The sequence below is a fragment of the Pogona vitticeps genome, chromosome 6 (genome assembly GCF_051106095.1).
Source record: "Pogona vitticeps strain Pit_001003342236 chromosome 6, PviZW2.1, whole genome shotgun sequence".
In the NCBI taxonomy this organism is placed as follows: Eukaryota; Metazoa; Chordata; class Lepidosauria; order Squamata; family Agamidae; genus Pogona; species Pogona vitticeps.
Genome location: NC_135788.1, coordinates 3,627,501 through 3,644,695, shown reverse-complemented (window position 1 = coordinate 3,644,695; position 17,195 = coordinate 3,627,501). Strand labels below are relative to the sequence as shown.

The window sequence follows — 17,195 nt, the reverse complement described above, 5'->3', positions numbered from 1 at the left end:
TTTTAAATAAAGCAATCGCACGTCAGCGGATGGTGTGATTCTCATGGTGCGCCAAAATGGTATCGCTGTTTCAGAATTGCTTGAAAACCTTGGGGGGGGGGAGTTTGATTTTACTGGAGAAATCTCAAGAAGAAGGGCTGATTCATGATTTTCCCCCTTTGGCTGATTTCCATTTACACGATGCTATTTCTTCCATAAGCTTCCCGATACGTATTTTCAATATCTAGGGCTAAAACGACACAATGGAATCCGCTCTGTATTCGGAAGCAGAGTTCCTTAATTGGCAAAAGACATCTGTTGGTCCTAGGATGCCCCTTTTCACCTCTGTAACTTGTAAATTCATTCGCCTTGTTGGCCACACCAGCAGTTAGACCAGTTTAATCACTTGGGCAGAAAGCTCTGCTTGCTGGAAATAGTGGTGCAAATAGTGTAATGGCAAATCAATCATCTTCTGCTCTTTAACTCAGAGATGTTGCTTTGCAGCAGGAGAAGAAGGGGGAAATGGCAAAGGGAGGCATGAGTGACCCTTCCCCCCCCCCATTGCATCTTCAAGACTGGTCACCTAAAGCTATCTTTGCTCATTAGAAGTCCTACTGGAATTCTGTCACTCCTGTTGATAGACCCCCTGTGTTGTTGTACAGGAGTCTCTACAACCTCACATGCTATGGTTTGAGTGACTGGGAAGGATTTTTCTGGACTTGGGTGACTGTCAATCTATCCGGCACTCACCAATCATTCCCTCCTGCCTCTAAATTCAAAGAAAACCCCGCCTCTCTAGCGGATGTTCTTTACCCTCTCTTTAGTCTATTGGAAGCAGTGTTGTTATGTTTGGTTTGCTGTTGATCTATTCACAACCGTAAGTAATGAAACGTTTTTCTTCTTCCCCCTACACATATCTCAGAGTGAGTTAGTGAGACCTGAAGTGCCATTTTATGAGAAAGAAGTGGAATTGCCTGGCAAAGTTCTTGCTATTCTCCTCCGTGAGTCGCTGTACTTCTAGAGCTTAGCAAAGGAATTTTTTAACCAGGAATTCAAAATTCTGCAATCGGTTCTATGTACAGAATACAATTTGCTTGGAGAATTGCAAGGTTAGAAGGCTCTTTAATGCCCATTTCTGTTGTCTCATGCACTGCTCATCATTGGCAGGCACCACATGAGTGGTCAGAGAGGAGCTAGTGTAAGAAGTTTCTGAAGGGAAAAAAAAGGCCCGTGGGCATCATTTCTCCTTACCTTGGACTGTCAGTTCCGCAATCGTTCTGCTCCCTTCTTTCATTTCACAGATGTAAACGGCATCGTCGTCCATCGTCACATTCTGGACAGTCAGCTTGCGGTTCGTCCCGTCCTCCTCGATATTGTACTTCTGACTCTGCTGAAGTTTCGTTTCCTCTTTGAACCAGGTGGTTTGCGTGCTGGCAACAGGAACCTCGCACTGGAAAATGGCCGACTCTTTTTCGCGGACTTCCAAATCTCTCAGTTTCGTCTTGAAAGGTATTCTGGGTTCTTTAGGAACAAAGGGAGAAAACTGTAACAGTGAAACCACAATCCCACAAAACGGGGCAAAAACGTGCTGTAAAGATGGGTGAAAAGGTATCTCAAGAGGCGAATGCAAACTTTTTCACAATTTGTCCTCGTGGTAAACCATGTTAAGATAAGCAGGAAATTTATCTAAAACCACCCACATCTGATATTCTGCCATAATGCCAGCCTGGCTTGATTCCTTTGTTATTTATTATAATTACAGTTACTTCAGTCCTTAATTGAGCTCTGTTGGAATTCTCATTTCCGTGTCACCTGTTCTGTCTGAAACCGCTGAATATCTAAGGTGGCAGATTCAGAAACCTGCAGGTCTCTGCTCATGCAAATTTTGCTAAGGCGAGCATTATGGCGTCCATCTTTTTCTGCCTCAATTACTGTCAGTTTTTCGGGCTTTGGGCAGGGCTTGGTGTGAGGACAATGGGCAGTTAAAAATGGTTCTGGTGAGAACCTACAGAGGAGATTGAATCACAGTTTCCCGTAGTACAGCTCCTTTTATTTCTGACTCCATAACTCTAACACACAGACCGAATGCTAACTGAACCCTGACTGTGGGAAAATGTGGGTGAAAGAAAGTGGGTGAAAGAATCTGAGGTTGAGAGAGGGAAATATTGGCTCTCCCATCCGAAAGAACCTTAAAGGTGTCATATATCCAACAATTACCAAGTATCCGCAGTATTACAGTGTAAATTGCAGGATGATGTATTTCAACCCTCCTTCCTGTGGGAAGGGTTTGTTTGTTTGTTTGTTTGTTCATTCATTCGTTCGTTTGTTCATTCGTTTGTTCGTTCGTTTGTTCGTTCGTTCAGGAAGAAATCCTCAATTGTCACTAAGGTGAGACAAGAATCTCCTCTAGGAACATTAACACGGAGCCCAATTGAATCCTGCACGCCTGCAGAACCACTGCCAAACAGCATCAACAGAATATGCCACCCAGGGTAGCCCATTTGTCTAGATGGGTGGGGTATCTAATAAAATAAATAATCTAATAAAATAAATAAAATAAATAAATAAAATAAGGTAGATGAACAGGTTGACTGATTTGGTACAAGTCAACATCCTCAGTTTTATTAATCCATCAGTTAATCAGCTAGACAAACGATTTGCTATTGGGTAAAAAGGTCCAAATTAATTAGAGACTGGATTTCAAAAAATGCATCGTGATCATTTCAGTCTTGTTCAATTCCACGTGTATTTCTAAAACTTCAGGTGCCCACCCCCACCTTTCAAAATGGCCTTCCCTGGCAGTCTCTATCTTAAGACGTCACCTGTCTGTTGCAGGTGTGCCATAGATGTGCCTAATTTAAAAATGAAGAAAACGGTGTGTGTGTGTTTTCCTGCAGCTATTCAGGTTCCCATTCACAAAGGCTGAAGTTCCTACAATTAATAAACCGATCACTCTTTAGGGACGGGACAGGCCAGATAGTTTAGCTGAAGATTTCTAACTTGCATCGTCCGTCTTCGTTTGTGAACCTACCAACTCAGCTATTTTTTTTTCCTCTCTCTCCCTGGAAGAGAAACCTCCTGCTGAAGTTTGGAAAGGCCAGAAAGAAGCAGAGCCTCTCCCATCGCCCACCAAGAGGGTTGTGCCAGCAGTGGGTGTGAAGGCCATCAATCACTACCAACTGTGTGACAGTCCACCTGTTGGGCACAAGAAGTCAAGTTTCCACAACAGCAAACAACGTGGATCTTCGCTCCGTTTTGGAATACTTTGGCGTACTTAAAATAATTGACTAATTTGAAAGTTACTCTGTTTTGTTCCAGATTAAAGGCTGGTCTTTTGCTTCTTGGAAAAAAAGGATATTGTACAGTTCTCTTGGCAGTGTTCCTTTAGAATTCAATAATGCAGGCTACACATTGCCCCCCAACCGCTCCATGAGATGGGTACTCAATTTACCAATTTCGGAAGGATGGAAGGCTGAGCCGTGCCGGCTAAATGAACCCGTTGGGAAAGGATGGGAGGAACTTCAGGTGGGTGGAAGAGCATCCCGTATCCCGGAAGAAGTGCCTCGGTGGATGGACAGGGACCGTGAACAGGGACATTCCACGCTGCAACATTTTGTTGCAGGCCCCACTTGGGAATATGGCTGATAAAACAGGAATTGCGGTACAAGCTGTCCTAGCCCTAAATAAACTGCATTTTAGGAGGAGGGTGAGAAGCAGGGAAGCAAAGCCTCTGGGACGGAGCGCTTGAGTCTTCTGGCTGAGTGTGCTCAGGAGGGAAAGGGGCCAAGAGAGCTGCCTTTTGGGGCTGTGTTTGTGCTTGACGACACCTGTCACCACCATGAAAGGAGACAGAGGACACCCCCCCCCCACGGCCCGTGGCGCTCCGGTGGCCAAACAGCTGTCAGCCGTGCGGCCACTGCCCGACAAGGAGCTGACGGACATGGACAGCCTGCATTTAAGCACCTCATATTTGCTGGTTAGCTCACAGCGGAACAAGCACACGGTGGCCTGTTAATCACCCGATCGTGCGGCGTTTGCCGGATCACCGCCTTGATGCTGGAGAATCAGAAGCCCCATCCTTCCATCTGTCGGCACATCCACAAGGGAATGACTTCAGGGCTGGAAACTCTCATTCAGATGCCTGCAAGGCTTCCGTCCCTTTCGAGGATAAGGTGGCTTCGGCAGGCAGGGGCGATCAGAATGACCGGGTGCCCAAGAAGAAGGGGCATCTCCGTCCATCCACCCAACCTCATCCCTTACTCCCCAACACACACACAGACACAGACACACACACACAACCCAGGAAAGAAACCCAGTCAGGCAGGCCTTGGGCAGCTGGATGACAGATTTGCGGCACTTTTCTATTGTTTTAGACGAATCAACTACTCTTTTTGAAGGGGTTATTTTTTAAATGGGTTTTAATTGCATTTTGCTTTAATGTGGTAATCAGTTTCATAGTGCTTGATTATTTATAGTGTTCTCTTTTCTAATTCTACTTGTTCACCTATTCTACTGAAAGCTGCCTTGGGTCCCAATTTGGGAGAAAGGTGGGATAGACATCGAAGGAAGGAAGGAAGGAAGGAAGGAAGGAAGGAAGGAAGGAAGGAAGGAAGGAAGGAAGGAAGGAAGGAAGGAAGGAAGGAAGGAAGGAAGGAAGGAAGGAAGGAAGGAAGGAAGGAAGGAAGAAAGAAAGAAAGAAAGAAAGAAAGAAAGAAAGAAAGAAAGAAAGAAAGAAAGAAAGAAAGAAAGAAAGAAAGAAAGAAAGAAAGAAAGAAAGAAAGAAAGAAAGAAAGAACTGAGGAAGGAAGGAAGGAAGGAAGGAAGGAAGGAAGGAAGGAAGGAAGGAAGGAAGGAAGGAAGGAAGGAAGGACATTGCAAAGTAAAGCAATAATCCTGTTATTGGGGACAAATAACTCCACTGGACATTTGTGCTCACAACTCATAGGGGCATCAACAACAGTGAAAAAATACATGTTGCTAGAAATGTGCTTTCAAAGAATCCTGCCCATCATTGTTTGCTTGTATGTTACAGCCATTTGGAGCAGGCAAATGGATCATAATATTGTGGTAAACCACATGCTTTACACCAAGAAAGTCAGAGTGTTAATCCTGGCAGTACTAGAATATACAGTGGTGCCTCACATTACAATGTTAATTTGTTCCAGCGAAATCGCTGTAAAACGAAAACATCGTAAAGCAAAATTTAAAAGCCCATAGAAACGCATTAAAACCTGTTTAATGTGTTCCAATGGGCTTAAAACTCAGCGTCCAGCGAAGATCCTCCATAGGGCGGCCATTTTCGCTGCCTGTCTTGCGAGGAATCCGTCCCTAAACACAGCGGGGAGCCATTTTATTTACCCGGCAGCCATTTTGAAACCGCCAATCAGCTGTTGGAAAATCGTCGTTTTGCGAAGAATCGGTTCCTGAAGCAGGGAACCGATCATCACAAACCGAAATTCCCCCATAGGAAACATTGTTTTGTGATCGCAAAAGCGACCGCAAAAAGTTCATCGTAATGCGATTTTGTCGTTGAACGAAGCGATCGTAATGCGAGACACCACTATATGTCAATTTTTCTCTGCTGACACACAGTATAGACCCTCCTAGGTCTTGAGAAGGACAAATCCTGCTTGGACAGAGTGAAGACGTTAGGGAGAACCTTTGCCCCCCTGTACCTGGCAAAGAACCAGGCCCCATCCTTGCTACAGAACGAGTTACTCCCAATGGGGTTGGAATTTGTCTTTAGCACAAGCCATTGTGGTTAGGCTACCAACATGAACCTGACCCAACTCCGGGAGGCAGTGGAAGACAGGAGGGCTTGGCGTGCTTTGGTCCATGGGGTCACGAAGAGTCAGGCACGACTAAACAACTAAACAAAACAACATTGTGGTTAGGGTGACCCCTCTTACGAAACCGTATCTACTCACCTTTGACTGTGACCAGCACAGAGCTGTAGGTCTGCCCTGCCAGGTTGGAGGCGGTACAGGTGTACAGACCGTTATCCACCTGCTTGCAAAAGAGAATCTTGAGCACAAAGTTCTCCTGTTCGTCCTCGTAGATGATGTGCCTCCTGCCTTCCGGGATGACCTCGCCGTCCTTCTTCCAGACGATCTCCGGTTTGGGCTCTCCGGTCACGTAGCAGCTCATCTTGGCGTGTTTCCCCTCCGTCACGGTGAAAGTCCTTGTCGTCACGCCGTAGTATGAGCCGCCATCACCCCGGAAGCCCTTGGCAGTCAAGCTGGCGGCCCTCTCGTAGTCGAGGGAGAGGTTCAGGCCAAATTTGGACCGCCCTTCCGGGGAAGAGATGAGGGCGTCCGTGGTGGAATAATCGGTCTTCCTGATTTCTTCCCTCCTTTTCTGCAGGTGTGACAACAAAGGGGAGGTTTTGCTGCCACCCACGTCGACGCCGGGTCTGGTGCCCCCCAAGCTGTGGGAATCTGGCGCGTCCACCACCAGAGCAGCTGCCGCACTGGCAGCGCCCAGAAGATTCTCGGCCCGGCAGGTGTACGTCCCGCTGTCGACCAGCCGGGTGTTTTGGATCTTGAGTGCGTTTTTCTCCCCCTGAGATTCAATCTGGATGCGGTTCGATTCTGACCGTCCCCCCAGGTGCCTCCCATCTTTCTCCCAGTTTACGGAAAGAGGAGGGCTGCCTTGGACGATGCATTTGAACATGGCGTCCTCTCCCATGATGACTCGGATGGAGGTGGGCTTCTGGATGAAGTAAGGGGCCGACTCGGTCACGGTGGTCTGCTCTCCGACTTTGATACTGACCGCCGCGAAAGCTTCCCCGATGGTGTTCTTGGCCCTGCAGATGTACTGGCCGCTGTCCTCCAGGTTCAGGTCATAAATGGTCAAGCGGTACAGGTCGCCGTCTTCCACCATTTTGAACCTTCCTCCGGTGTGGATTGGAAGCTTGTCCTTTTCCCAGCTGACCATGGGGATCGGGTTGCCCATAATCTGGCAACTCAAGGTGGCATCTTTGCCCATGGACACCACGAAGGCTTTCGGTCTGGTCAAGAACCTCGGGACGCCGCTGTACGAGCTGAACTCCATCGCGGTAGCCTAGCAAAGAGGAAAGAAAGAAGCAAAGAACAAACCGCCATGAGAAAGTTTGATCCTGACAAGCCACCCTTTTTTGGATTTCCTAAACTAGGGTTGTAGTTTTGACACAGTCAGCATAGCCAGGAGAGCGGGGTGGAATCAGATATTTTATACGGAGAGGGAACACAGCCATTTTACAGGTATAAGGTGGGCAAAGCAAAGAGGGACGGGGTGGGCCAGGCCGGTTGTCTGGAGCAGAGTCCACCTTTCTCTTTTGCTACTCTGGAACTCCCTCCCACAAGAGGCTAGGCTGGCCCGCCATCTTTGCTGTCCTTCTGCAAGCAGGCAATGACTGTTTTATTGATTGATTGGTTGGTTGTTGTTGTTGTTGTTATTTTATTATAAAACAGAAAACAAATACGAGAACAAAAATCCAAAAATCCAAATAATAGTGCTTGCTATACACTAAATTCTACCGTGCACCCCATACCCACGGGACCCCATTGAACAATACTTTTATTACAAACTTCCTTTCTAAAATTGTATAGATTGTTTAGAGGCTTTCCCCTTTCCTTTCACTAATACAAATTCAACAAATCTACCCCAAATAGCATTAAAAATATTGGAATTTATTGCCCCTCTTTTCATCTTGAGTTCAATAGTCACTTTATCGTTTAATGCAATGTCCCATACTTCACCATACCAATCTTCTAATTTAATATCATTTTTGCAATGACCGTTTTCTTTAGGTTTCCTTGAAGTGAATAGTTTGACTAAGTGGATTTTTTTTAAGGGAACATTTTATTCTGTGTTTTACATGTGTTTTGAATATTGTTCTTCTTCATGCTTTTTAAATATTGTCATAATTTATTATTTGGCTTTTAACTTTCGGAGAGAGGCCACCTATAAATATTTTAAATAGATAAATAGGTATCTAATAAGGGCCACACAGAGCTTGGCTTCCTAAACATAAGTGGAAAGAGCCAACTCCTGTCTTGAAAGAGCAAGTAAGTCAGTCCCATGTATCAACATTAGATTAGATTAGGCATCCTTCAGTTCTCGAGAGACTATGGTAACGTGTTCTGTATGGAGGACTTGGAACAGCGTCTAGTGTGGCTGAGAAGGCCAATTCGAGAGTGACAATCCCTTCCACACTGAAGACAAATACAATCTGTCCCCTGTCCAGCTCCCTGGTTTTGCTGCTTTCGGGACTGCCTCTTGGCCTCAGCCTGCTGGACAAGGATCTCTTCAAATTGGGAGATGCCGTGATGCAATGCCTGCCTTCAGGCTGAACGCTCAGAGGTCAAAGTTTCCCATCTGTTGAGGTCCCTTCTTAAGGCCTTCAGATCCCGTTTCCATATATCCAGTGGTCTCCCTCTGGGGAGATTTCCCTGCACTAATTCTCCATACAGGAGATCTTTTGGAATCTTCAAATCTCAAAGAATGAGATGCTGCTGAATCGGCAACCCTAGATCTGAGGTCAATTTCCATGGTCTCAGGATGTGTCCTTCAGACATGGTTCAAAAGCACCCTTGTCTTTCGAGGTGAGCAGAGGCATGTTTTCTGCCCATCAAAACATTCACACCTCTACTGTGTGTGGTCTACTCTAGGGCTACTGGCATGGAACTGATCCTTTGCTGTTTCATCCTTTCCTTTTGCAACAAGCCTCCTGGATTGACGACCCCCATCTTGCATTTCATTTAACAGTCTGCATGCTAACAGCTAGAGTCTGCAAAGCAATTCTAACAGATTTCAGGAGACAGATCTATTTCACTGGAGCACAGAGCTTTAAATTCAATACAGTGTCCCCAGATGGTCTGTAAGTCACACACACACACAAGCCATTTTGCTCTCTTCCCAATGGACTTGTGTGCTCACGATAGTCCCAAAGTCCTGCGTTTAGGCTTCCATTTTTTAACTCTGAGACTCCAGTTTCCGGATTCACCTTCCAGGTTTCTGGATTTAGCAAGGGACAGGATGTCGCTGACATGGCACCCATCCTTGCCAATGTCTTTGTCTTTAGCGCCCGGTAGCTCTTGGCTATTTCACTGAAAATTGAGAATAGGGGAATATTTATATTTTCCACCCCCAAAAAAGTATGCTATGTGATCTGGACTGCCCCTGCCCCTTGGCAAAAATATTTTAAAACCTATGTGATCCATCCTCCCAAATCATGTCATTACATCAGCTTATGAGTGAGTTGTTTTTCAATAGCATCATCAAATGACACACCCTCTGATAGCAGTTCTCCATTGAGATCATGAGCTCTAGGAGCAAATGAAATAATACCTTTAGTTAGATCACATTACGTTAGAAATATAATAACCCTCTAATAACAAGCGTATGACGGTCATAAACTAGCATCTTCTGTCGTTTATTTAATATCCTTTTTGGAGTTACTTCCTTTGGTAACAAATCGCCAGATTCCTAGAGAGCCGATTCTGTAGGTTAAATCTATATTATGGGGAAATGTCTTTTGTTTTTTTTGTTTTTTTGGACTGTTCTGAATCTCTCACCATTTAAGCTTCATTAAACAACACTCCACTTCCGTTTTCATTACACCACCCCTAGTTTTATATAGCTTTGTCCTACATTTGCCTTTCTTCACAGAAATATGCTATATAGCTCTGGATGAAGGAAAGGCAAGGCCTTATCTCATTGGCCCTAAGAATTTAAGTCGTTGTGACGTCCACCGACACATCATTTAATTAAGCCGTCTTGGGGTCCTTTTAAGGAGAAAGGTGGGCGAAACAGATTTTAAATGAATAAATTATAAATCCATTCATTCCCTCTGGCAAGGTATCGCTGGCTTGTGCAAAAACTGGGGGGTGGGGGCAGGAATTCAACCATTCACACAATGAAATGTAGCACGTGTAGCTGAAACAAGATAAGGTTTTTAAATTTTAATTTCAAAACAAAAATACTTGGCTCTGTTTGGAAATCCTTCACTGCCCAAAATTCCCGGGGAAAAAACTTGAGGAAGTACTAGAACCTCTGATGATGGCTTCCTTGGCTACAGGGTTAAGGGAAGGATCGTGAAATAGGGCCTTGGGCAAAGTTTTCTTTTTCTTAAAATTTTATTTTAAGAAAATTCAAATTGGGGACAGAGTTGTCAGACTGGCCCGTTCAACACCTGTCTGGAAAAACAGCCAAAGGCCGCTCAAGGTTAAGCCTCTGAAGGGCTAGGGATGATGATTTATGGAGAGCGCCAGGTTCCTCAGGGCTGTCAGAAGTGTTTTTTATTGGGAATCTTCAAAGACTACTTTTCTGGAAGGCGGGGGAGAAGTCTGCTATGCAAAAGAAGAAAAGAAAAAGATAAAACACAGGGAAAAAATTGAAACTTCCGGCCGGTTTCTGGCCTTCCATGGAGAAAATGGGACTTTTTGAAGCAATTTTTCCTCCCAAGAAAAGTTAGACCCTGTGTGATGCTCATGGAGTGATATCAAAAAGGGGGCTTTTTGTTGCAAAACACACCAATTTTTTGGTCAACGTTTTACACTATAGGGATAGAAATGGCACCACAAAAGGAGAGAGATTGAGGTCATCCAAAGTCTCCGGCCAGTTTAGAGTATTTGACTATTGGAAATGTAGAGGCACAGCCTTTCATAAACCAATGTAATGGCACCTCTTCCTTCCTTCCTTCCTTCCTTCCTTCCTTCCTTCCTTCCTTCCTTCCTTCCTTCCTTCCTTCCTTCCTTCCTTCCTTCCTTTCTCTTTCAATTTCCTTCCTTCCTTTTCTTTCTTTCTTTCCTTCTTTCTTTCTTTCCTTCCTTAGTCATGTAAACAGCCCAACAAAACTTTCCTACTACCCCAGTGAAACAGACTGAACTCCAAATCCTGCAAAATCCCACAATCAACGGTAGACGTTAGTCTTCGGCCATTGGGGCCGTTTTAAGACTGCTTGCTTTATACGGCGTGGTGTGCAGAATGTAAAATGGAAAAGGGTTGTCTGCAGGCCCCTAATAGTGTGAGAAACCTAAGAAAGAGAGCTTGTTGAAGGCTGAGGACCGGCCAGCGAAGAGCACTGCACATTCCCCTTTGTGTGGTTGTTTAAGAAACCCTACCAAAAGCAAGCAAACAAATAAATAAAGGACACAAATATTTTAGCTTTCCTCATGGCCGTCCTTCCCTTACTTCTTACGCAAGAAGGGGAACGTCCACTGGTGAAGGAAAGGTATGGAGGGAGAGGGTTCTCCACACCCTGTCACTGGCCAATTCCCCCTTGCAAATGTCTTTGCTGGCATCGTATATAGTTCCATAGACACAGACTCTGGGAAGGCTTCCCCTTACAGCTCTACTCACCAGTAGACCTCCACCTAGAGCTTTTTTCTCAAAGCATGCCCTTTTTCTTTGGGGAGGGCCCACCTTTCTCCTCCATTTTCTGGGAGGGGTTGTGCTCCCCAAACTTGGGGGGTGAAGTGGTGCTTCTTTCCCCCAGTGCAAATCGTGGATCTGCTTGGAAAGCTTTTTGGGAGGGATACAGATCCATCTCTGACCCTCTCCTGCTCCCAGAAGGGAAAGGAAACCTTAAGGGCCACGCAACTCTCTGCCTGTTCTCTCCAAAACAGCTCCTAGCAAGTTCGACAGGAGGCCACGTAGGGAGGATCGGGGCCCTTGGGCTGTGGCTGAGAGTTTACAGAAAAACAAACAAGCGGAAAATCATCCATAGCAGAGAAGCCATGACAGACGCTCCAAGTTCTCTGAGCTGTCGCACTTAAAATAGATTCAGCTGTCATTCCCTGTCTTTTTTTTTTCCAGAGCCCATTGGTAGAATGTAAGGCGAGATGGAGGGGGGGGGAGAATGGGGGTCTGCTGCCTTGTGAAGGATTGATACTGACATTAAGAAAGAGCAATGAGGTCAGATAATTAACCTAACTTTTTGTAACCCTAATGGAAAAATAAAGCAATACCTTTCCTGACTCCAAGCATCGAAAGCCCCCTATCTCCCTGAGTCCATAAGAGCAGCCACCACACAGACCACAAATGAGAATACAGTACTGTATTCAATAAATGCCGTCAACTTGACTTCCTTGAAAATCACTCCATTCCTCCCCTGTATCCACAGCTTTGAGCCACAGAAAGCCAAACCAAGCCAAGCCCTAAAGTTTCAAAGCTCTTTGACTTCAGCTTCTTCGAAGGACCGTCGATTACGGGAGACACAGCTGCCCACCGCACTTTCAGATCTGTTGGCCTAACAAGGCCATCGCCGAGCGCGGGGAGCCCCACGGCGTTTCCCAAGAACTTACCTCTCGCCTTGTTAAACCTGGAGGAAGCGAGTCACTGGCGTGGGACCGAAGGGGGTGAGATCCTTACAGAGACCATCCGAAGGGAGCAGGTGGGTGAAGAGGGGACATGGGGAGACCAGTTGGATTTTGGTTCCCCCCCCCTCCTGACCTCCACCCAGTGAGAAATAAAACAGAAACCCCAGTGAGGTCGGAGACTTGCAAAAGGTGATTTTCACCCCCCCTAGTCCCTTAGCTGTAGCTTCAGTGCTGGGGGGGGGGGTTAGGTTGTCTCTGGACCCTCCCTTTGGCTGCCCTCCGCCAGTCAAGTTGCCTTTGCTGACGTGCCGGCTTCTTCTCCCACTGCCTCCCGCTTCCAAAATAGCCTTGGGTGTCATTTATCAGAGAGATTAAATTTCTTGCGGTGCAGGGACCACCCGGAGGGTGCGGGGCAGGACCGATAAAGGCCCTTTTCGGACAGCGTGCCCGCAGACGTCCTCGCAGGCTGGGCCTTTCGATACCGTCTCTCAAGGGTTTATTGATTGATTTATTTGGTATAGCCCATCGAGTGACAGGTGTCAAACGACAGGAGGATGGGGGAACATGACGGCAAGGTGTTAGCAAAAGTTTACGAGGGTTCTCACTTTTGTTCTGCTTGTGTTTCTCCAGCCAGATTGAAATAAAGGGTTTTTCTGGGTGTCCTCCTGAGGCCGAGATGCATTTTACAGAAGGGCCATGGCCAAAATTAGGAAGTCTTGGACTCACAGCCTCAGGTGTGTGTTCTATACAACTTAACAAAGGAAACTCATTCGTTCACTGATAAACATTCCCATAAACAAGACCTAGAGGTCTTGTCATCCTGGAGCTGGCACTGTGACTGTTCTGGACTACAAATCCCAGAATCCCCCATATCTTTGCAATATGAGCAGGAGACCTGCATCTCGCGTGGACCAATAGAAGGGGACAGAGGGCAAGATGGGGCTCAGAACCGTTTCTTTTTTGACTACAACTCCCAGAGCCTTCTAGTCAGCACGGCCTCTGGCCATGCTGGCTGGGGGATCATGTGACACGTAGTCTAAAACAAAGAAAACAAACATCGCTGGGGCTCTGAAGTTCATCAGCTCATGTCAGTCTTTTGCATTTGAACAAGGCACACCTCAAGCTGGTTTGCAGTAAATAAAAGATGTCTGAAATAGTGGCCTGAAAGAACGGGGATGGGGGAACGCCAAAGGGCATCTTTGTTAGATAGGAACTCCCAGCATTCATCCCTGCTGACTATCCAGGCTCGGACTGATGGGAGGTGTGGTCCAGTAACATCTGGCCAGCAGCTGATAGCTCAGTGGTTTGGAGTTCGAAACTCCCCACTGTGCAGGGGCTGGACTTGATGACCCACGGGGTCCCTTCCAGCTCTGCAGTTCTAAGACGATTGCTATTAATTTACACCCTTTTACTATTGCACCCCTTTACAGGAAGGCTTAAACTCTGATTTCACCTAGTATTGATACTGATGGAATCTTGATATTGTTACTAGTGAAAAGCTGGATCGAGGAGATATCTCCTGATCACGGGTTCTACCGGTCAGAGCACGAGAGTTACACCCATTCCTGAGCCGTTGCTTAAGGGATCTCATCCTTCGTACATGATCACATTGAAAGTTCCCCCAACGGACTCTCTTTCAGAACCCAGATGGCTGTGCCAGCTGTTGTTTCTTGCATTTATCTTCTTCCCTCCTCACAAGGACCTCACGAAGGCATACTTGGAACTCCTCTCCACTTACCTGCACAACATCCCTGTAAGGGAGCATGGGATAAGTAAGGAAAGCATAGCTGGCCCAAGATGGTCCAAGGATTCTAGAACCCGGACATCATTGGGTTCCAGCTCTCTAATCCGAACACAGCACTGGCTCCTGCTGGTGGTACTTAGCTGTTTTCTGTGAGATGAGACAATGACCAAGTTACCATATTTTTTCCGTGTATAAGACGCCCCCCCCCCCACTTTTCTAATCCAAAATTAAGAAAAATAAGTGGGGCTTAGCAAGTGCAGGGGAAAGGGATCAAAGCGCTGCAGGATCGCTTTGATCCCTGCTTTCCCCTCCACTTGTTTATGTTCTCTCAGCTTACTTCCGAGTATAAGACGACCCTCAATTTTTAGTCTAATGATTTTAGACAAAAGTATAGTCTTATACACAGAAATATACGGTATTTGCAGCATTGAGGTTTACTGGTGTTTCTGGTGACAACTAGAGAAGCATAACAAGGCGACCCTGAGCTCTACTGCTCACGGCTCCTCCTCCAGGTTCCTGCTGTGGAACTGGAAAGCAAAAGTCCCTTCCCTAAGCGTGGGGCCTCATCCAGGAAGGCTCAGAGTGAACGGCGGTGACAGCTGGGCGCCTCCTCATGCTGCCTCCATAGCCGGTGACTATGGCAAACAAACAGAACAGACAACACCCATTTCTACTCCAATTGTTTCTGCTGGCCTTGAAAGTGGTGCTTCGTGCTGAGAGCGAATACGGAATCGCTCTCAGCAAGAAGCACCACTTCGGTTTCCGTTCTTTGTCCAAAAACGGATTTCTTTCGAACACAGGAGGGTAGGTACTTCACTCAAGGCTTTTTGTTAGTGCAATAACTCGGCTCTTTGCTCAATAGCTCTGAGATAACACCACCGGGTATAGCAGCATGAAGAATGGTAGAAAGCCCAGTGAGAAATCCAAGGTCAAAGGATCCAGAAAAATGTGCTGGCTATCACTGGAGCTCTCTGGATCTGTACACAGAGCTCAACGGGGGGGTCAGCTCCTGTGACTGACAGCATGGTTGGGGAAGCAGTTTTCCGATTAGGCAAGAACTTCCAACATGTTCTTCAACACCTTCGCTTCAGGTCACAGAATCTGTGCTCCCAAGAGTTCAGTTCCTCATTCCCATGTCACCACTTCAACATTTCTAGTATTAATCACCATCTTTGCAACTCCAGTGCCTTACTCACCTTGAACAGGTCTCGTGTCTCTACATTTTAAATGAAGTGAGGAATGGGGAAAAATTGGCGACCCCCAGCTTCTGTTGGAGGGCTCTTAATACAAAGGGAAGCAACAGGCAAGGGGAGGGATAAGGATCGGGGAAGCTCAGCGGCCACAGCGAAATGCCTTTAGGGATTTCGTAAAGGCTAAGACGACACGCCAAGTATAATCAGCTTGGCCTGCGATGAGTGTGGGGCTGGCAGCGGAACATTGCAATGCTGCCACCTTCCAGACTTACTGCCTCCAGCATCATAAAATACACAGATCAGATTTCCAAAACCTGGCAATCAAAAGACCTACTCACTAGTTCACGGGTGAACAACCTGACATTTATGTAGCACGGCTGTATTCAAAGTGTGGCTGAATCCAGATGGTTCATGGTTAGAATGGGCCAGCCTGGACAATACAGTTATAACTTCAGTCCCTTTATTTAACTGGGTCTAGTCCATTAGTAGCTGGATAGCTCAGGGGTTGAGGCCTCTGGCTGCAGAACCAGAGGTTGGGAGTTTGATCCCCGCACTGTGCCTTTTGGGAGAACAGCCAGCTTGGGTGGCCTTGGGCCAGCGGCACCATGTTCCCAGAACTGCTCCCAGAAGGGAATGGGGAAACCACTTCTGAGGACTCTCTACCTGGAAAACCCTGAAGAGAGTCACCAAAAGTCAGAACTAACTTGACAACACCATCACCATTCAAAAACACCAGGCACAGTCAATCAAAATTATAAAAACATTGACTGGTACTATGTAGCAGATACAACTTTTCACCAAAAACTGAAGTACAGTATCTGTTAAAAATCATGGTACAGTATATATACTGTTCCTAATATTGCCATTTTTATGGCTCCGATGTTATACTGCAATGATTATCATTCAATTAAGATTACCTCCTTCCCACCCCATTAGTAACTCTTTGATGCATTATCGGAAACATTTGTTGAGATACTGGTTGCCTAACCAAATGGGGTCTATATCCCCATCTCCAATTGAAGCGTTCTGTAGACGTCCCATTGCTTGTTACACGTTATATTCTAAAGAGCTCCATGACGCTGAAGGTTTACTATATCTTAGTAACAATACAAAAGCTGTATTGTCTCTTTCGAAAAGATATGGAAATAAATAGCAACAGGCTGGCTTTTCAGCTGACTTCAGGGTGAAAGACATGCCACACATTATACAGGCCGATCCTATGTGAGTTTACTTAGAAGGAAGTACTGTACCGACAAGTTCCATTGAATTTCCAGATTTACACGGCATTATAATCTTAATTTCATTTTCATGTTATCCATTTTCTAGAAGAAAATGGTCAGTTACTGCTGAAAGGGAAAAACCTTCAGGGAGTCTGCTGCAGAACACAGCTAAAACATTTTGGCCTGTTAGGTTTGGCAGACATGGCTAGTTTGTGAAAAGATGGGAGGCTTAGGGAATCTTTGCCATCCTGAACAAACCTGTTACTAAGCCTGTCTCAGCGAATATTGCTTAATAATCCTCTTAAAACATGCAAAGGAAAACAAAAGTTCCTTCCCACTTTCATTCCATCAACATCTTCCAAACTGAAAATCAACATCTTCCAAACTGAAAATTTATTTCCTTATTTTTTTCCAAAATTATGCAACCACAGTCGTTTTAAATATTAAATACTTTAATTAAGTGTTAGCCAGCACACATTAACAGTTATTCAGTAACAATTACAAAAAAAACAAAGTCCTAACACACAAAAACAGCAACTGGTAATTGCCAGAACTGAATACTAGTGATCATCAGACTTTATACCAATTTAGAGAAAGAAAAAGTTACATATAAAAACAATGTTAGAATGTTTCACTCACACCATGATTTTTACAGTTAAGTCTTAGTAAATCTGTTTCAAAGAATTATAATTGCCTGCAACCTTTCTATTCTTGCATTTTTTTCTGAATGCAATCTACAACCACACAGCTATGAAGT

General features: G+C 45.6%; 1 protein-coding gene across 1 annotated transcript in view; it reads right to left on the bottom strand.

The window, feature by feature from the left end:
- The window catches only part of OBSCN (obscurin, cytoskeletal calmodulin and titin-interacting RhoGEF), a 184,528-nt gene extending 171,990 nt beyond the window's left edge, over positions 1-12,538 (bottom strand). The window contains exons 1-3 of the mRNA XM_078378257.1: positions 12,267-12,538; positions 5,907-7,041; positions 1,231-1,500 (exon numbers count right to left, since the gene is read on the bottom strand). Of these exons, the coding sequence (XP_078234383.1) occupies positions 1,231-1,500; positions 5,907-7,032 (1,396 nt within the window). The 5' untranslated portion in view covers positions 7,033-7,041; positions 12,267-12,538. The remainder of the gene's footprint in view (positions 1-1,230; positions 1,501-5,906; positions 7,042-12,266) is intronic.
- Between the last annotated feature and the right edge of the window lie 4,657 nt (positions 12,539-17,195).